The following is a 20,213-nucleotide window of genomic DNA, read 5'->3' on the forward strand; positions in this document are numbered from 1 at the left end:
AAGACGTAGTCAGCTAGATGATGAACTATCAATATTATTAATTAATAGTAATTATATGATGCAGTCACACATGTAGCAATAATTGTTAGTTCTGTTTGTTGATTCAAGGTTAGCGTCATCTGGGGTCCTCTGAGGGTCAGTATCATCTCTTCTCAGGTGTTCTGGATCCAGACTGGAGCTTGTGTAAATCCTAGTTACCACGGGATGTAAATCCCGTGGCAAAACATAGAAACAAAATAGAAACATCATTAGCATAGCTGCTGATCCAACAAAGTAAAATTAGTTTAACCCAAGCTAAAGAATAAAAATGCAGATGCAACTACACTCACAATTTAAGAGATACATTATTCGAATGCTTGGCGAAAGAGATGCGTTTTTAATCTAGATTTAAACAGAGAGAGTGTGTCTGAACCCCGAACATTATCAGGAAGGCTATTCCAGAGTTTGGGAGCCAAATGTGAAAAAGCTCTACCTCCTTTAGTGGACTTTGCTATCCTAGGAACTACCAAAAGTCCAGCGTTTTGTGACCTTAGGGTGCGTGATGGGTTGTAGCGTGGTAGAAGGCTAGTTAGGTACGCAGGAGCTAAACCATTTAGGGCCTTATAGGTAAGTAATGATAATTTGTAACTGATACGGAACTTAATAGGTAGCCAGTGCAGAGACTGTAAAATAGGGGTAATATGATCATATTTTCTTGACCTGGTAAGGACTCTAGCTGCTGCATTTTGGACTACCTGTAGCTTGTTTATTGACGAAGCAGGACAACCACCTAGAAGTGAATTACAATAGTCCAGTCTAGAGGTCATGAAAGCATGAACTAGCTTTTCTGCATCAGAAACAGACAACATGTTTCGAAGCTTGGCAATGTTTCTAAGATGGAAGAATGCAGTTTTTGTAACATTGGAAATATGATTTTCAAAAGACAAATTGCTGTCCAATATAACACCCAGATTTCTGACTGTAGAGGAAGTAACAGTACATCCGTCTAGCTGCAGATTGTAATCTACAAGATTCTGTGTGGTGTTTTTGGTCCAATAATTAATATCTCTGTCTTATCCGAATTTAATTGGAGAAAATTATTTGTCATCCAATCTTTAACATTTTTAACACACTCTGTTAGCTTAGATAATTGGGAAGTTTCATCTGGTCTCGTTGAGATATATAGCTGAGTATCATCAGCATAACAGTGGAAGCTAATTCCGTATTTTCTAATAATATTACCAAGGGGCAACATGTATATTGTAAATAGAAGGGGACCTAGGACGGATCCTTGTGGCACTCCATATTTTACTGATGATAAATGAGATGACACCCCATTTAAGTAAACAAAAGTAAACAAACAGCTTCTCCACACGAACCGCAGTCTGGTTGTAAGCTGTCATGCACTTCCATGTTACACATTTTTTAAAGTTGTTACTTCCCAAGAGTCTTTATATTGTTCCTCATTTCTCATTTCCCACAGGTTTACAATACAGTGAGCAGGTTTTATTATGCCAGCCTATAACAGGCTACACACTTTAAATGATATACTTATCAAACAACATACTTTTAATAGCGAAACAGAAGAATGAGAAAATATTTAACAGCTGTTGGCCCATTTATTTGTAGCTATTCTAACGATAGGCTACCTCTGGCAAATCAGTGGCTGTAATCATTGAATAAACATATATCACCGGAAAAAATGTATAACATTTTGTGCACAAACGAACAATTATACTCTAAGCTTTTTTAACATCGTTCGAAGCTGAAATGTAATTACCTTGTTAAAAAGCTTTTGTGAACCGGTGAAAAAGTACTAATATTTTCAGAGTCGCTTTAACACGAAACAGGAAACGTATGTATATTCATGTTTACTCCGCCCTGTGACACCAAATATCTCAGACAACGAATATTTCAAAACACTGAAACACACACCCGAAGGCGGGTCTTAAAGGTGCAATAGATGATTGTCTTCAGAAACATTTTTTGTTATACTGGTTGAAAGTCTCTTCACATCCCGATAGCAATCATTAAGTTAAGTGGTTTAACGTGCATGAACTGTATTCCAATCGATATGATCCCTACACCGTGTTCATTGCTCCCTACTCCCTGAGCAGGGGTTAACTTCACTTCGGGACATGGACTGGAATTGGGAACCGCTGATGTAGCCTGTTGTAGTAATGTTGTCTGGTATTCTGGTCTGTGAGCATAAATGCATTCAGGGGGCGTGGCTTTGGACAGCGATTGCAGGGAGGGTAAGACGTATGCTTTCAAAGCTATCAGGCTAATATTAGCATTTTCCAAGATCTCCTACTGCACCTTTAATAATTACAAGTAGCCTAGGCTATAGTAAATATGTTGAACTCTCTGTTAGAGACTTAAAATGTGCTAGAATTTATTCTTACCAAAACTATAAAAATAGGCATAAAAGCAGGTAAATTAATTAGGGTAGAGATGCCCTTGCGTTATCCTGTGGGCAGCATGCTAATGTTGATTGATAGGCTTGGAGAACAGCATAAAATGTTGTATTATAATTGCCTTTATAAAGTATTTATCACCTCCAAATGTTCATTTAGAATGTTACAAATTTTGGAGCAATTCAGGTGAGGAAAGACTTTGTCTATTCTCAGAATAATAATAAAACAAACACAATATAACCATATAAAGGCCATTCATGCGAGCACATTTAAACTGAAAAGAATGCTTTAATTTGTTCCACTACTCCACATAGAAAAAAGAAAAAAACAGACATGCCAACTAGTTACTGACCTGTGGCAAATACACTGCTGAAGCGAATAGGTATCTTCTTGGTAAAGCGAGATTCACGTGAGGGAACGTGAAAATAAGCGGGGCATGCATGGACCAGCCAGTTTGTCTGATTCATTGAAAAGATCTGATTGGACAGATTCATTCAGGAATAACAGCCAAGGAGTAGATTTTAAAGTTCACGCTTCATGTCTTTATAATATGTAAGTTTTTCATGCAATATTTAAGTTTTGTGTTATTTAATTAATGCAATATTTAATTAATTTATGTTTTAGGAATTAAAACATCCATTATATTCGTACTTTAGAAATACTCAAGTAACAGCCGGAAAAAAAAAGGATATAATGAGCACAAACCATCCAGAGTACGTTGCTTTAAAGGGTTAGTTCACCCAAAAATTTAATTAGGCAATAAATTACTCACCCTCAAGTCATACTAGGTGTATATGACTTTCTTCTTTCAGATGAATCAAGTCAGAGTTATAATAAAAATTGTCTTTGATCTTTTAAGCTGTTTAACGTCACTCAGCGGGTGTTGCATGCATCAGTCCAAAAGAAGTTAAATAAAAAGCACCCATCCATAAATAAAATGCCTCACATGGCTCTGGGGGGTGAACAAAGGCCTCCTGTACGAATCAATGTGTATTTGTCAGAAAAAAATCCATATTCAAAACGTAATTATCACTTTAATGTAGCTTGAGCCAACAGTTGTACATGGAAGCAGCTCTGGGAGGATGATGTATGAGGTCAGCATCGTCTAGTCGCCGCGTCCTCCTTGACCTTTACATGGTTTCGACTAGGTCCTGTAGACTGAACTGTGTTTACTAAGAGTGCCAATATCATTGCCAGTCTCATTACGGTTCTGTATGTGAAACTTGACATACTTAGTCAAGCCAGGATCCATCGCTATAACACGGCAGTTTAAATGCAAGGTCGAAGTGAACAAATCTCGGCTACTCATGTAACCTCGTCCCCTTCCCTGAGATGAGGAAAAAAGACACATCCGTGTCAACTAGCTACGGGTCTTTTTATAATGCCACATTGCTTGTCAAGATTCTGAATGGATCACGTACAAGCGCTGCCTTATATAAAATGGGATCCCCTCATATGTTGCGCGCTTGAACGCCATTGGCCAATTTCACTGGCGTGATTCAGTAAGGCTTCAGTAGTATCTGGAGAATTGGGGAAACCCATAAGCATTGTAATTAAATGTCCTGTTCCCTCATCTCAGGGAATCAAGGTTACGTGAGTAACCAAGAGCATTTTTCTGTAACCATAGTTTAACCATGGTATTTGTAGCAACTGTGGTTATACAAATTGCGGTCAGTACGCCCCCCAAAAAAACTATGGTTACCACACTTACGATAAAACCATGGTTAGCTTTTGGTGCCAATACTATGGTAAATTAATACAGTATGCATGCCGTTTATCAAATTACTGTATGATTACTGGGGTCATATTTAAAACATGCTTAACATCATATTCAAAACAATAAAAAGAATCTGTCTCTACTATGAAAAAAAGATTAAAAAGCATCTACACAATTTTTTTTATATTTAAATATGTAAATAAAAAGACTAAAATATATAACATACTCTATTACAATTAGATGATTAGTAACAAAACAAACACTAGAGATTGTTTCTTTATTTCACCAGTAGGAGGCGTCTTACACATTCAAGTGCTGCAAGAGCACCAAACTCTTAAGCAAGTTTGGACGACTTTGAGTTTGACATTCAAAAAAAACCAAAAAAAAAACATTTCTTCTTTCCCACGTATAAACTTATGTAACACCAGTTAAACATTTACAACATTTATAGTCGTTAAATAGGCTGCATCTCAAACAACGTCAGCTGAAAATACACCATACAATTTGAAAAGGAACTGTGAATGACAGTGGTTTCCCCTAATGCTTCAACAAAGGTTGCTTTAGTAGTAGTCGTAGCCCTTTATTGTCACTAGTCACAAGAACCAGCAAAATTAGCCATCAACCTGTCTATACATACATATACACAACATACATACAATATGACAAGGGGGTAGACAGGACAGGAAGACAGGGGATTGAGGAAGAAACACAGCATAACATTAGGGAAGCAAGGAGAAAAAACCTGTGTGTGTGTGTGTGTGTGTGTGTGTGTGTGTGTATATGTATGTATGTTTGTAAGAGTTTGTGTATTTGTAGGCCTGGAAAGCTGGCACTCAAATCTAAAGTGCCAGGGCAAAGCCTAATCCAATCAGCAGAAGACCTGTTATCATGGTTCCGAATAAGTAGATATCTTCAATGTCCTCCACAGAAAGAGGCGCCAGACACACAACCCGCCATTTCTCCCACATGTCCATCGTGTAGCCAGCTGCGAACATCCCGGCAGGGCAGTCAGGTTCCCCCGAACACAAGTTTCCCGTCAAGAAGATGGTGTCAGTTGCACTGAGAGTCCAGTCGATCAAATCAATTTTGGAGAGCAGTGCAGAGAGATTCTCTCAGAAGTATTAGACAATAGACGAGACGAGAGAGCAAGCAGGGAAGTCAAGGGGAGGAGAAGGAGAGAAATGCGTCCGCCTTCGTTGGGAGCCAAAATTTTATAATTTTTTAATTAAATCACAAATTTAACCAGTCATACCTTGACAGCCATTCTGTGGTTAAAAGCGAGCATGTACATTTAAACTTGCTACAGAAAGTCAGTGGGACTGTTGACATAATTGTGGAAATTTTGTGAAAGTCATTGTTATTCAAATGCGGTTGCATTTTAGACCCTCAAAAGGAAAAGGAAAACAACTCAAAATTTTGACACTTTATTTAAATAGATTCACCGTCACCGCCATCTGAAATGTAAATCACGTGCTGCCAAGATGGCGACGGCCTGCTCCGCCGACTTTTGAGCTTCAAAAACGCTCTTCAGAAAACCACAGGGGACGTCACGGACACTAGGTTCATTCTTTTATCATGGTCTTACCATATTATTGAGGTGTATTTGTCTCAATTTAAGGACAACACTATTTGTTTTACTAACTAAATTTGTAAAAGCTTCAACAGCTGTTGTGAAACTTTTATACGTCGAATACCTAATGTACTTCAGTCTAATAGAACATAATTAAATAATTAGCCTATTAAATAGAGTCTGAAGCAAAATTATTTAAAAACCTTGAGTACTTTCTGTGTTCTGATAAAGTAAATAATTGTGCTTGTAAATGTCTCCTTATATTCCCTTTGCATTGCACCCCTAAATCTTTAAACTTTGGTGAAAAGGTATGCATCATTCCTGTTTAAATAACAAAGTGACAGTTTAAAGAGTAACGCGCATCAATCTGGGGATGCATTCTGCAAACTGCTTTTCAGAGAAAAATACCACAGCCTCGCTCTGTAGGAAATGGTGGGTGGTGCAAGAAAAGTGAAAGACAACCTCAGCTAACAACTGTTAGAAAAGATAGGGTTTCGAGTTAAAGATTTACATCAACAATTAGATTGAGATAAAATAAAATAAAAAAGATTTAAATAGAAATCACTGAATTGTGCAGTGCCTCAGTAGATCATGGATGCTAAGTCAAAATAAATGGAAGTGACCTGTGAATATGACCCGTTCTATGCAAAAAAAAATAAAAAATAATAAATTGACCCCACCAAAAAAAGATCCCCCTTTCATGCAATGCAAAGGTTCCATATATGTCAAAGGTTCTTCGTGGAACCATTTATACCAATGAAGAACATTTATTTATGAGAGTATATGTCCAAAATGTACAATAAAAAATGTCTCTTTCCTCTAAGATGGTGCAAGATTGTTTTCACAAATAGAGAAGAGTTTAAGATTTCTGCTATTTATTCACCATAAGTCTGAAGTCGGCTCAGTGACTGGTTGATTTACTTAATTAAATAATTTTCAAAAACCACAATAAAAGTGTACAAAGGACTGTTTTCACATGTAGAGATGATACATCAACTTTTGACCCTTAATTTTTTTGTTTTTTTTGTTTAAGATGCCATTTATTGACCTTTAAACAAAAGCCCATATTAGGTTAAAATGAAGAGAAACAAACAAACAGTGGGTCATTGGAGTAAATAGAAAACAAGTTCACAAAGCAAGTATTAATATAGAAATGGCAAATGTACATGAATGACAGTAGTACTTTTACTCTCAACAACACAGTCTTATGAGGCAAAGCAGTGTGCAAACTAACAATTCTCTGTGATCCAGCATTGATAGAAGGACATTTCGGTGGCGTGGCTAACTGGTCTTTGGTGATTCCACATAATCAGGGCTCTGTGGGGCTTGAGTCGACGTGTACTCTGTAGGAGGCGCTGGCTGAACCGGTGCTTGTGGAGGGTACATGATCTGACCACCGTCATATGCAGCCTGGCTGAAGGGAGCAGGAAACAGACTTGCTGGAAAACAAAAACCAGCAAAGAAAAATTTCCCTTCCCCATGAAAGGTTTCCCTTCATTTTTCAAATGTAAAGTTTCTTGTTTTCAGTGTCTAAGTCAATCGCGTCATTGCAAAGTCATTCTCCTCGCCTACTGTCACCACAATCCTGTTCTCAAAACCTCACACTGTAGTTACGCAAGAGTTTATTCTTGGCATGTGAACAAACAGTTCTGCGCTTTTTTTTCCCCACAAAACAGAAAAAAAGTAGTCAAGGTGTTTTCAGCTTCCACCATCTTTGGCTCTCTGTTTCCACTCGCATTTTAATTGGCTGCTAGTTTAAGAATTACAAGTATAGCAAATTTGTTGAATATGTTTTGTTACAGACTTAAATCAATAAAGTTCAACAACAATTGGTCTTGTAAAATGTGTTAGATTTTATTCTTCCCAAAACCATAAAAATAGGTAGATATAAAAGCAAATAAATTAATAGCCCCCACATTATTTTACCTATCATTTAACACAAAAATAAAACTCAGTGCCTGTATGTTTATTATGATTGTTGTAAATTTTTCAGGTTGATGTTTGCAGATCTTACCAGCCTCCTGATATGTGGGTGGTGGTCCCGGGACATAGGTTTGCTGATATGGTCCAGTCAGAATGGGATGCCCCCCATAAGCTGGCTGTAGGTTATTAGCCAAAGGCTGTTGATATGAGTATTGTGGGTGATGTGTAGTCGTGACTGTAGTATTTGACTGCACATCTACAAAAGATGATTTGAAAGCATTGAGTATGTACAAAACCCACATGCAGCTATTTGTACACACATTTTGACACTTACACTGTGCATGTCTTATTAATCTTTTGGCCACGCAGTAGAAGATGATCAACACAGAAACCGCCACTGCGAAAAACACTATTGGGGGCACAATGTCTTCCATTGGATGTATGACTTGCTTGCTTCTGGAAAGATTAGGGGAAATAAACATTAGAAACTTTATTAATTGCATGTTTCAGCTTTTGTATAACTGATTCAGTCTTTGAATAACAAGCTAAGCACTGGACCAATTTGCACTAATGGAAGTGTTGGTTTATTAGAGTTTCTGCTCATCTGCAATATATCAATAGGACGTTTCCAATCAAATAGACATTTAGAAAATGTCTTTAAGATGTTTATGATTTAGAATGTTAGTAAAACTGACACATCAGATGCTTCCAGATTAAGAGATTTTTAACAGATATCTTGCAGATATAGGCCTAGTGTGCTATCATCAATCAGTTGAATTTATGATCAAATCATTCAGCTCAATTTTATCAGATAGTTCGACTGATTCATTGAAAAGATCTGACTGGAAAGATTCATTCAGGAATAGAACATAGCCGAGGAGTAGATGTTAAAGTTCACACTTCATGTCTTTATAATTTCTAAGTTTTTGCATGCAATAAATAAGATTTTTAGGAATTTAACCCTTTAACTATCACCCCGTCCCATATACGGGATGCCTACATTTACTATATTACAATGAAATCTAATCTAATCTTGACAAACTATATATCGTTGGAAAGGTCTAAGAGTCCCAAATATATATTTTACCAATGTCTTTTGTTAAAAAATTATGTAGCAAAAGTAATAGATTAATTTATGACAAGAGACAAGTTTTGACCTTTGTTTAAAAAAAAAAAAAAGACTTCTTATTTGCCTTTTTCTCTATCACATTTTAGAAATAATTAGAAATTATTTATCAACTGAAAACTTAAAATCTCAAAATTCATCCTTTAAAACCCATTTTAAAATCAGACATTGCATTACCATGTAAATGGTACATCAATATCATGTTACAAAATGTTTTCATTCATGAATTATAACAATTTAAGTTTGGAACGTGCACTATAAAGTCTATGTTCAAAACTGTGAGTGACAGTTAAGGGGTTTTAAACAGCTATGCTGTACTTGTGTATATAAAAAATAATGTGACAAATAGAGCTTTTAAAACATCCGAAACAAATTACCAGTACCTTTTTACATTATCTACAGATTTTTCTTACAGTGTTTAATTAAACAAACAATTAGACACTTACCTACTTTCACCACAAATAAAAGTTCAGAAGAACCGTATTGTTGTAGACATAGAGCTACTCATCCTCCTCAGTCGCTTGTTTCGTCCTAATGGTGTATTTCCGGAGACAAGTGATAAGTAGCTATAGTGCCCCTCCCATGCAAGAAACTTTCAACAAAACCAAAAAACTCACCAGTGTAACATTTGAAGCAAATTGATTTAAAATACACAGCCATATAATACTCACAGACAGAACATGTCTGAGACAAAACACACTTCTGAAAACTAGATACAAACAATTTCTTCTTCAATTCTGAACTCTGTTAGTCATCTTGACTCTTGCTTCATTTGGCTGGCATGAAATGAATTGATAGACACATTCACAAGGTAACAAATTTACAGTTGCAAAAAATCTACCAATCTAGGATCCAAAATAAAAAGACAATGGATACATTTTTGGTTCAAATAGAGAGGCAAAGACACAAATTCAAGTGTTCAAAGCAAGTGTAAACTTAATGGTGAACAAGAGATCATAAATATGGCAATACTAAAAGGATACTCAACCCCAAAATGAAAATTTTGTCATTAATCACTTACCCCCATGTCATTCCAAACCTGTAAAAGCTTTGTTCATTCTCGGATCAAAATTTAAGATATTTTGGATAAAAACTGGGAGGCTTGAGACTGTCCCAAGTGAATTACACTGTCAGGGTTCAGAAAAGTATGAAAGACATCATAAGAATCGTCTATCTGCCATCATTGTTCATTGCCATCACTGACTATGCATTTTCATACTTTTCTGGACTTAACTTTCGTAGCAGCCTCCCGGTTTTCTTCCAAAATATCTTAAATTGTGTACCAAAGATGAACAAAGCTTTAATGGATTTGGAACGACATTGTCACGTTTATGAACTTTTGGTTTCCTTATTTGGTCATCTTCCTTTTCTTGTTTTAGTTAATTGATTGATCCTCACCTGTCCCCAGTTCCCTCATCACCTGTGTGTTTAAATACCTGGTCTGTTTAGTTCTCCCTTGTCCGTGATTATTGTCGATGTTTATCGTTGTTGATATATGTGACTTGTATGCTAAATGTTATCTTGTTAATTTTGTCTGTATTCTTCGTTATCGTCAGTAAACTCCTCATTTATTCCTTATCCTCCTCTTGCACTTTGTTTTACGTTTAGCACTACACCTCATCTGTAACAGAATCACGGACCTCAACAGTTTAGTTATATTAGCTGCGTTTTTTCTTTCATTTATTTTTTGCTTTTTTTCTCCTCTCCCGGAATGGCCATCCCAGCAGTCCGTCTCCTATGCCTGGAGCAACTGGACCGTTCGCTGGAGGACCACACCAGGGACTTTTTAGATCTGGCGTGCCTTACTAACTTCCCCGACCGCTCGCTCTCTAACTTTTTCTACACCGGCATGAGCGAGCGGAGTAAGGCACGCCTACCAGCGAACGGTCCCCGAGAGGATTTCGCCGCTTTTGTGGAGTGGGTGCTGGAGAAAAATGAATCTTCGTGGACCATTAGCACCACCGAAGAGGATATCTCCAGCCCCACTCCTGACCCAGAGACCAGCCAGCCACCATCTTGACACACGGAGCCAGAGCCCACCGCAGCCGCAGAGCCCGAGCCCCGATTAGGTAACCCCTAATCTTCCTGTTTCTCCGCTGGTTCCGTCCAGCCCTGATCCCCCTGTATACCCTCTCAGTCTCCCACTCCTACCTCCTCCAGTCAGTTCCTATGCTCCATTTCCGCTGGTACTGCCCAGCTATGAATTTTCTGTTTCTCCGCTGGTTCCGCCCAGCCCTGAATTTTCTGTTTCTCCGCTGGTTCCGCCCAGCTATGAATTTTCTGTTTCTCCTGTGGTTCCGCCCAGCTATGAATTTTCTGTCTCTCCGCTGGTTCCGCCCAGCTATGATTTTCTGTTTCTCCTCTGGTTCCGCCCAGCCCTGAATTTTCTGTCTCTCCGCTGGTTTCGCCCAGCTATGAATTTTCTGTCTCTCCGCTAGTTCCGCCCAGCTCTGAATTTCCTATGTCTCCGCTGGTTCCGCCCAGCTCTGAATTTCCTATGTCTCCGCTGGTTCCGCCCAGCTCTGAATTTCCTATGTCTCCGCTGGTTCCGCCCAGCTCTGAATTTCCTATGTCTCCGCTGGTTCCGCCCAGCTCTGAATTTTCTGTGTCTCCTGTACTCCCTCCCAGCCTCCCTCTCCCACCTCCTCCTAAACCTGCCAGTCCCTCTGCTCCACTACCGCTGGTTCCGTCCAGCCCTGATCCTCCTGTGTTTCCTCCAATCCTTCCTCTCTCTCCTCCTCCTAGACCAGCCAGTTCCTCGTCATCCCTGCTGGTGCCAGTCAGTCCCGCAGCTCACCCTCAGTCCGCGCCATCTGGGCGCGATGGTTCGCCGCTGGACTGCCAGTCTCCAGCTCCGCCTTGGCATGTTAAAGCCCTGTCTCCGCCTCCAGCCTCCGAGCCCTGGACTCCTCCTCGGTCCTTCGACCCAGCGGCTCCGCCTTGGCTCCTAGCTCCCTCGTCTCCACCATGGCCTGTCATCCCACCTGCTCCACCGGGCTCCCTCGTCCCTCCGGCTCCACCTTGGTCAGTCGTCGACCATCCGCCGCCTCGGGACTCCACTCCTCTGGTTCCACCTCGTCACTCCATCCCTCCGACTCTGTCAGGCTCCTCCTTCCCTCTGGTTCCACCGTCATCCTCCGTCACTCCGGCTCCACATCGGTCTTCCAGGACCCCGCCTCCACCTTGGTCGCCAGAGCCTTCTGCTCCACCTAGGCCCTCCGGGTCCTCGACGTCACCCTGGCTCTGGCTCTGCTCTTCTCCACCGTGGCTCCTCCCGCCGTCGACTCCACCGTGGATCGCCGTCCTTGCTGGTCTCTGGTGGACCATCTGGCTCCTCCTGCTCCGGGCTCCTCCCTCCATCCACTCCGCCCTGGTCCCTACCTCCATGCTCCCTCGTCACCTGCTCCTGGCCTGCTCCTCGCCCGCCTCCAGAACCCCCACCCTCCCTCCGCTGGTATTCCTCTTGCGGTGCGAGGACGCACCTTTCCGGGAGGGGGCGAACTGTCACGTTTATGAACTTTTGGTTTCCTTATTTGGTCATCTTCCTTTTCTTGTTTTAGTTAATTGATTGATCCTCACCTGTCCCCAGTTCCCTCATCACCTGTGTGTTTAAATACCTGGTCTGTTTAGTTCTCCCTTGTCCGTGATTATTGTCGATGTTTATCGTTGTTGATATATGTGACTTGTATGCTAAATGTTATCTTGTTAATATTGTCTGTATTCTTCGTTATCGTCAGTAAACTCCTCATTTATTCCTTATCCTCCTCTTGCACTTTGTTTTACGTTTAGCACTACACCTCATCTGTAACAGAATCACGGACCTCAACAGTTTAGTTATATTAGCGGCGTTTTTTCTTTCATTTATTTTTTTGCTTTTTTTTTTCTCCTCTCCCGGAATGGCCATCCCAGCAGTCCGTCTCCTATGCCTGGAGCAACTGGACCGTTCGCTGGAGGACCACACCAGGGACTTTTTAGATCTGGCGTGCCTTACTAACTTCCCCGACCGCTCGCTCTCTAACTTTTTCTACACCGGCCTGAGCGAACGGAGTAAGGCACGCCTACCAGCGAACGGTCCCCGAGAGGACTCAGTCCTGGAGGGCCGGTGTCTGGCAGAGTTTAGCTCCAACTTGCCTCAACACTACTGCTTCTAGTATGTCTAGTAAGAGCTTGATTAGCTTGTTCAGGTGTATCCATTTGGGGTTGGTGCTAAACTCTGCAGGACCAATTTGGGCAGCCCTGCTATAGAGGATAGGTGGCCTGACCACCATCAAGGATGGGAAAAGTATACCCTGGACCTACTGGAAAACCAAAGACAGCGATCATTTTGATGGTTCGCCATCTTGGCTCAAATAGTCTTGGTGATCTAGTTTTCAGATCTTACCAGCTCCCTGATATGAGGGTGGTTATCGGGTTGACATTGGTTGGCCTCCACAAGGTGGGTTATGGACCCGGCAGATGATGAACAACGATGATACCCTGCACTGTTTGAGAAAATCTGGAATGCCATTATCCTTGATAACATGTTAGTCTCCCATTGCTACACCTTCAGGTCTAAAGGTACTAAAGGTCTGGAATTGATGGCAGCTTTCATTGGCCAAGGATCACCCATGAGGCCGTTTGACTGACATGTCAAAAAACATGTAAATATTTTACATACTTTTGAAAATCCAGTCTTTAGTTGATCCTGATAAGCGGGAAGACTATTCCAGAGTTTGGGAGCCAAATGCGTAAAAGCTCTACCTCTTTTAGAGACTGTAAAATTGGGGTTATATGATCATATATTTTTGACCTTGTAAGGACTCGGCTGCATTCTGAACTACCTGTAGCTTGTTTATTGAAGATGCAGGACAACCACCTAGAAGTGCGTTTAACACACTCTGTTAGCTTAGATAATTTATAAGTTTCATCAGGTCTCATTGAGATAACAGTGGAAACTAATCCCATATATTCTAATACGAACGCAGTGTCGAACGCAGTATTAAGATAAAATAAAACTAGCAATGAGAAAGGGGTAAAACTAGCAATCGGAAGTAAAACTAGTATTAAAGGGGTGGTTGATTACAATTTCACTTTTTTAATGTTAGTGTGCAATGTTGCTGTTTGAGCATAAACAATAAATGCAAAGCTGAAAGTTCAATGCAAACGGAGATATCGTCTTCATTCTGTCACGTAACCCAGATAAACCCTGCCCCTGGGAAGATGCAACAAAGGGGGCGGTGCCATGTGCTGCTTTAGAGAAGAGGAAGAGAAAACTGAATGTGCACGTAAAAATCTGTTCATATATAAATCACGATTCTGTCTTCTAACAATTCGAATGGATTCACAAGTTTCAAAACCAATTTTCTAAAACAGCGGTTCCTAAAAATGTTCCTCGCCTCGACCTGCTCCAATAGCTCTGCATCTCTCTCTCCCTCTCTCATTCAGATCGTCAGATCAGCTCCAACAAACTGTTCCATTTTTACACTTATTTCCACATAGCAATGAGAAGCGTTATACATAGACGCATGTATGGTTGCTGTGCTGTTTTAAAGCTTTAATCAGATTAAAACCACATACAAAAACTAACAGAAGCAGTAGCATTTACAAACAACAGCATATCTAAATAGTATGAGACAACAGCAAACAAACATACCATTAAGAGCCATGCTTTTTTCAGATCAACAAGAGAACAACAACAGTATAAAAGTGCCATGACAAATACATGAATGACAGTAATACTTTTACTCTCAACACAGTCTTATGAGCGTCTGTAGTTGATGCACAATTCACAAAGGCAAAGCAGTGTGGAAACGAACAATTCTCTGTGATCCAGCATTGATAGCAGGCCATTTTGGGGGCGTGGCTAACTGGTCTTCGGTGATTCCACATGAGTCGAGGTGTAGTTTGTGGGAAGCGTTGGTTGAAACGGTGCTTGTGGAGGGTACATGATCTGACCACCGTCATATGCAGCCTGGCTGAAGGGAGCAGGAAACAGACCTGCTGGAAAACAAAAACCAGCAAAGAAAAAATTTTCAAATGTAAAGTTTCTTGTTTTCAGTGTCTAAGTCAATCGCGTCATTGCAAAGTCATTCTCCTCGCCTACTGTCACCACAATCCTGTTCTCAAAACCTCACACTGTAGTTACGCAAGAGTTTATTCTTGGCATGTGAACAAACGGTTCTGTGCCTGTTTTCGCACAAAACAGAAAAAAGTAGTTCAGGTTTTTTGAGCTTCCACCATCTTTGGCTCTCTGTTTCCACTTTCTGCATTTTAACTGGCTACTAGTTTCTGTCTTGCTTGTTGGAGCCGGAGTACACAGGCAAAGGCGGGTCTTAAGAATTACAAGTATAACAAATTTGTTGAACTTTTTGTTAAACACTTAAAACAATAAAGTTCAACAACATTTGGTCTTGTCAAATGCGTTAAGACTTTATGCTTCCCAAAACCATTAAAATAGGCAGATATAAAAGCAAATAAATGAATAGCCCCCACATTATTTTACCTATCGTTTAGCACAAAAATAAAATAAAAAATTAAAACTCAAAAAAAAAAAAGTGCCTGTATGTTTATTATTGGTGTAAGCTTTCAGGTAGATGTTTGCAGATCTTACCAGCCTCCTGATATGTGGGTGGTGGTCCCGGGACATAGGTTTGCTGATATGGTCCAGTCAGAATGGGATGCCCCCCATAAGCTGGCTGTAGGTTATTAGCCAAAGGCTGTTGATATGAGTATTGTGGGTGATGTGTAGTCGTGACTGTAGTATTTGATTGCACATCTACAAAAGATGATTTGAAAGCATTGAGTATGTACAAAACCCACATGCAGCTATTTGTACACACATTTTGACACTTACACTGTGCATGTCTTTTGGCCAGGCAGTAGAAGATGATGAACACAGAAACGATCACTGCGAAAAACACTATCATGGGCACAATGAATGAGCCTTCCATGATGGGGAGAATGACTTGAATATTTTAAGGTTTTGTTTCTGGACAGACTAGGGGAAATAAACATAAGAAACATTAGAAATTGAGTGTTTCTAATTTTGTATAACTGATTCAGTGTTTAAATAACAAGCTAAGGATTGGACCAGTTTGTCCAATGAAAGTGTTAGTACATCAGAATAGAATGTCAGAATTTATTGCATTGTTATTTTATTATTCTGTTAATTAAATACAAATGGTTAGGATTACAGCAAGAGTTACAGCCAGTGAGATTTGCTATTGGTTCTTACAAAGAATTGAATTTATCTTTAGCCTACATTGAATAGTACTAAAATTCTTGATCCTTATGTTTATGAAATGGTTCTTGAGTCAGATTTATGAACAAATCATTCAGATAAAATTTGTTAACCAGTTCAAAAGATTAATTTAGCAATCGAACATAGCCATTTGGAGTAGATGTTAAAGCTTGTAAATAACACATATAATCATGTCTTCATAATTTGTAAATACTTTCCTGTGTAAGGTTTTTTTTTTTTCGAATGCTAAATTAGATAAATCATAATAGTGATGTAGGCCTACATAACTCAGAGAAGGGTTAACTGACTGTAACTGAATTGTGAGCGTTTTCACAAATCAGTATAGTGTTACTGACACAGGGAAGGGTTAACTGAGCAAAATTACACTGTGAAATTTTTCTTAAATCATAATTGTCAAGTAAAGGGCTCAGGAAAGGGTTATCTGATAAGAAATATACTGCGAAACCTTCAAATCAGAACACTGAAGTTAAGAACTCAAGGAAGGGTACAACAACCATTATTTTGTGAAAGATTACACATCACAATAGTCTGTTAGAGCCATATATAAGATGATTAAGCTAATGGCTTGGAAACTGTTAAGTCACTGGAACACCACCATTATGACACTTATCAAACAGGAAAATGGGGACAGAGCAAAAAAAAAAACACTGACACGTGAGAAAACGCGATTGTGAAAGTTTTCACAAATCAAGCTCAACCTAAAACAATGATTTTGTATTCCAGCAGTCTGTGTGTTTAATGGTAACAGACGTTAAATATGAAGAACACCCAACTTTCCTTACTAGCAGACAATGGGGTTTACACACAAGAGATTTGCTGTAAAAATAAAAATCAAGCTGGTGAAGAGGACACTGGTTTCAATCTTCTAAGTGTCCAATTTCTGGAGCTAGCCCATAGGCATTATAAAATTAAGTCACTGATTTTGGCCCGGAGGGCAGCATCACTTGAATTATAACATTTGGTAATCTATATTTGTGTGGCTATGACAGCGCCTTTTGTATTTATAGTCAAAATCTTAATATCATACCGAAAACTCTCTTTACTGCAGTTTACCAGTTCGATTAAACAAAAAATGTAGACACTTACCTACGGTCACCACGAATATAACTGTAGGAAAGAGCAGAAGTCCACTTCAATAGCTCGTTGATTGTGCTTATGGCGTATTTCCTGGTATTTCTTGATAACTGGCTGTAGTTCCCCTTATATGCAAGAAACTCTCAACAAAACCAAAAACCACCAGTGTAACGTGTGAATTATATTGATTTTACATACACAACTCTATTAAAACACGCAGACACACTTCTGTAAACCAGATGCATCATTTATTTTCCAACTCTGATAGTCAGCTTGACTCTTGCTTAGTTTGGCATAAGTTGAATCGATAGACAAGTTCACAATGTAGTAAATTTACAATCACAAAATATCTGTACCGATCTAGGAGCCAAAATAACTACGATGGAAATATCTTTGGTTAGAGTAGAGAGAAAAAAACAAATTCAAGTGTTCAAAGCAAGTGTAAACACAATGGTGAACAATATGGTGTCCACAGTAGCTGCACAATTCACAACAGCCGAGCAGAAACATGTAACCCTCCAGAATGCAGCGGTTTGGGTTTAGTTACTGGTCTTGGCGACTGAACCGGTGTAAGCAGGGTTGTATGCTGGTTGAGGTGAGGTGTAGTCTGTGGGCAGTGATGACTGTAGAAGATGTGTGGCCTGTCCTCCATCATGGAATGGAAAAGTATACCCTGGACCTACTGGCAAACCAAAGACAGCCATGATTTTGATGGTTCACCATCTTGTCTCAAATAGTCTTGGGCGTCTCGTTTGCTTACTTAACTTACCAGTCTCCTGATACGAGGGTGGTGGTCCAGCTGGAATCGGTTGGCCTCCATAAAGTGGGTTATTTGGCAAAGCCTGGCAGGGAAGGTACTGACTGCCCTGAATGACTGCTGAAGGCTGGGGAAGGTATTGTGTCGTGACGACCGTAGGGGTCGTAATCACAGCTGTGTGAAAAATCAAAGGTGGAACCACGCTGAAATGACGTTCTAAAAACAATCGGCCAATTTGACGTGCAAACATTGACTTACGGCTAGGATTTCTGAACCTCTTATAGAGATAGCAGCGTGGACCGACCCAGCAGATGAGGAACAAAATGATGATGACTACAAGCCCTATTATGGAGGCACCTACAGCGATAGAAACAGCGTCGCTTTGAGGAGAACGTTTAGGCAAATGGCTGATGTCTTTGCTTTTGGACAGATAATGGAGAAGAAGCACAATAATAGATTACAATTGGATATTATAATATAACAGACATCCACTTATGAGTAAACAGAGCCTAAGCTACAGTTGTAATTGAATTTGACACATTCACTAGAAAAATTCTTTATCGTCTAGGGACTGAAGAGGGAAATGATGGCAGGAAGGTATTTCCTCTAGGGTTCCTGTTCTCCAAGTCTCACAGAATAATGGCAGCTCCATCCAAAACTTTTCACTGGTGCTCTATTATGTTTAAATCTACTTGCTCATACCAAAATTTAAATAAAAATGTTCGGTAACACTTTATTTTAGTGACCAATTCTCACTATTACCTAGTTGCTTATTAGCATGTCTATTATTAACACATAGGTTGTTTATTAGTACTTATAAAGTACTTATTCTGCATGACCATATTCTACATTCCTAATCCTACCCCAAACCCAAACTTAATAACTACCTTACTAACTATTAATAAGCAGCAAATTGGGAGTTTATTGAGGCAAAATCATAGTTAATGGTTTGTGAATAGCGAGAATTGGACTATAAAATAAAGTGTGACCAAATGTTCATATAAATAACAGGTTTCCCAATGGAATATCATATTTATTTTTTGTATTTGGTATTTAAAAACTAAATTAAATAATAAACCGAAGATCGGTTGTGCATGATTTTTACAATCTTGTTAGAAAATAATATAAACTATTACAAAAATATCAGAATAAGTTGGTAACATCTGGTGAGGGAGAAATATTAAACATTTAACTCTGATTTATATTAAAAAAAAGAAAAAAGCAAGTTCTTACAAATGACATTTAGTTTGTGCTCTAATAGTCAATTTTTTTTGTGGATCAGAGCAGCAGTAACTTTCATCACAGGTCCCACAGCAGAACTCAGATCTCCAAAAATCACAGACTACCGAGTCTCTCTTATACAGGCTGCATGTCTCAAAGCCTAAACAAATAAAACAGAGGAAATGTGAGCCATTTTAAAAGTAATTCAGTTCTTTCACTTGTGTTTTGAATCACTTTTGGAAGTTTGGAGTAAAGCATCACTGTTCAAGTGTTTCAGTTTCAGAGACACTCTAGAAACACCCTAACTAATAATTATAAAATAAGCAACATTTAATCGCATTTTAATGATAAAAACAACAAATGTGTGAACAAAAAAAAGACATGTAAAAAAAAGATTGGCATTTACATTAAACAACACTAAAATTCAATACTAGTATTCATTCATAAGTCTGCCGTGTCCAAATGAGAATATGTAAAAGAACTGGTACGTTGAAGGACGAATCGGTCACACCAATAAAACCATAGACAGTAAAAGAATGAATAAAACGCATAGACAAGAGATAAAACCCCATCTTTTTGCGAAACGGTTCAATTGATTCACTAAAAAGATTCGACTAATATTAACACTTCCTTTTCTTCAACTTCAAGGATCGAACATCTTTGCTTTGGAGCGTTCGTTCATTTTACAGTTTAAGCACCAGAAACAATTTGATCATTTTAATATCTTTATAACAACAGGGACATTTTTAAAACTAATATAATTTCAACAAGTGTACTTCGTCTCCACGTGGAAAAATAAACGCTTTCGCTGGCGTGCCAAACGCGCAAAAACGGTGTTTAGAAAAATATGACAAATAATTAACAAACTAGAAACGTAAACCATAAAAGAGAGGAATATCGGAATAATTAGAAAATATCTTGAACACGTGCGCAGTAGCCTACTTCCAAACAAACAAGACATCCGTCGTGTATTCGTGGTTCAAAGACTTGATTCACTCGAAAAGCACGTTTAAAACGTTTCCTTAGACATTTACCTAATGTAGTCGTGAATAATCCTGCGGACATCAGAAGAAAACCAAGGATGTTGGAAGCCATAGCGATGTTCCTCACCTTCAATGAGGAGGGGCCGTGGCGGGCGGGTGATTTTTTTCCGTCTGAAAACTAGTCCTTAACAAGCAAGGCGCTTTTA

At 39.2% G+C, this 20,213-nt stretch overlaps 2 protein-coding genes across 2 annotated transcripts; both read right to left on the reverse strand.

The window, feature by feature from the left end:
• Window positions 1-6,964: 6,964 nt before the first annotated feature.
• LOC132160191 (uncharacterized) lies at window positions 6,965-13,239 on the reverse strand. The gene is made up of 5 exons (XM_059569941.1): window positions 13,114-13,239; window positions 12,864-13,027; window positions 7,941-8,062; window positions 7,698-7,862; window positions 6,965-7,122 (listed from the first exon to the last, which is right to left on the reverse strand). Exons 1-5 carry the CDS (start codon window positions 13,237-13,239, stop codon window positions 6,965-6,967), a joined length of 735 nt encoding a protein of 244 aa, XP_059425924.1.
• A 4,033-nt stretch (window positions 13,240-17,272) lies between these two features.
• LOC132159660 (protein shisa-5-like) lies at window positions 17,273-20,211 on the reverse strand. Its single transcript, XM_059569234.1, has 5 exons — window positions 20,059-20,211; window positions 19,037-19,184; window positions 18,062-18,222; window positions 17,816-17,977; window positions 17,273-17,728 (listed from the first exon to the last, which is right to left on the reverse strand). Exons 1-5 carry the CDS (start codon window positions 20,117-20,119, stop codon window positions 17,586-17,588), a joined length of 675 nt encoding a protein of 224 aa, XP_059425217.1. The 5' UTR covers window positions 20,120-20,211; the 3' UTR covers window positions 17,273-17,585.
• Window positions 20,212-20,213: the final 2 nt, after the last annotated feature.

Source organism: Carassius carassius, chromosome 16 (assembly GCF_963082965.1).
Source record: "Carassius carassius chromosome 16, fCarCar2.1, whole genome shotgun sequence".
In the NCBI taxonomy this organism is placed as follows: Eukaryota; Metazoa; Chordata; class Actinopteri; order Cypriniformes; family Cyprinidae; genus Carassius; species Carassius carassius.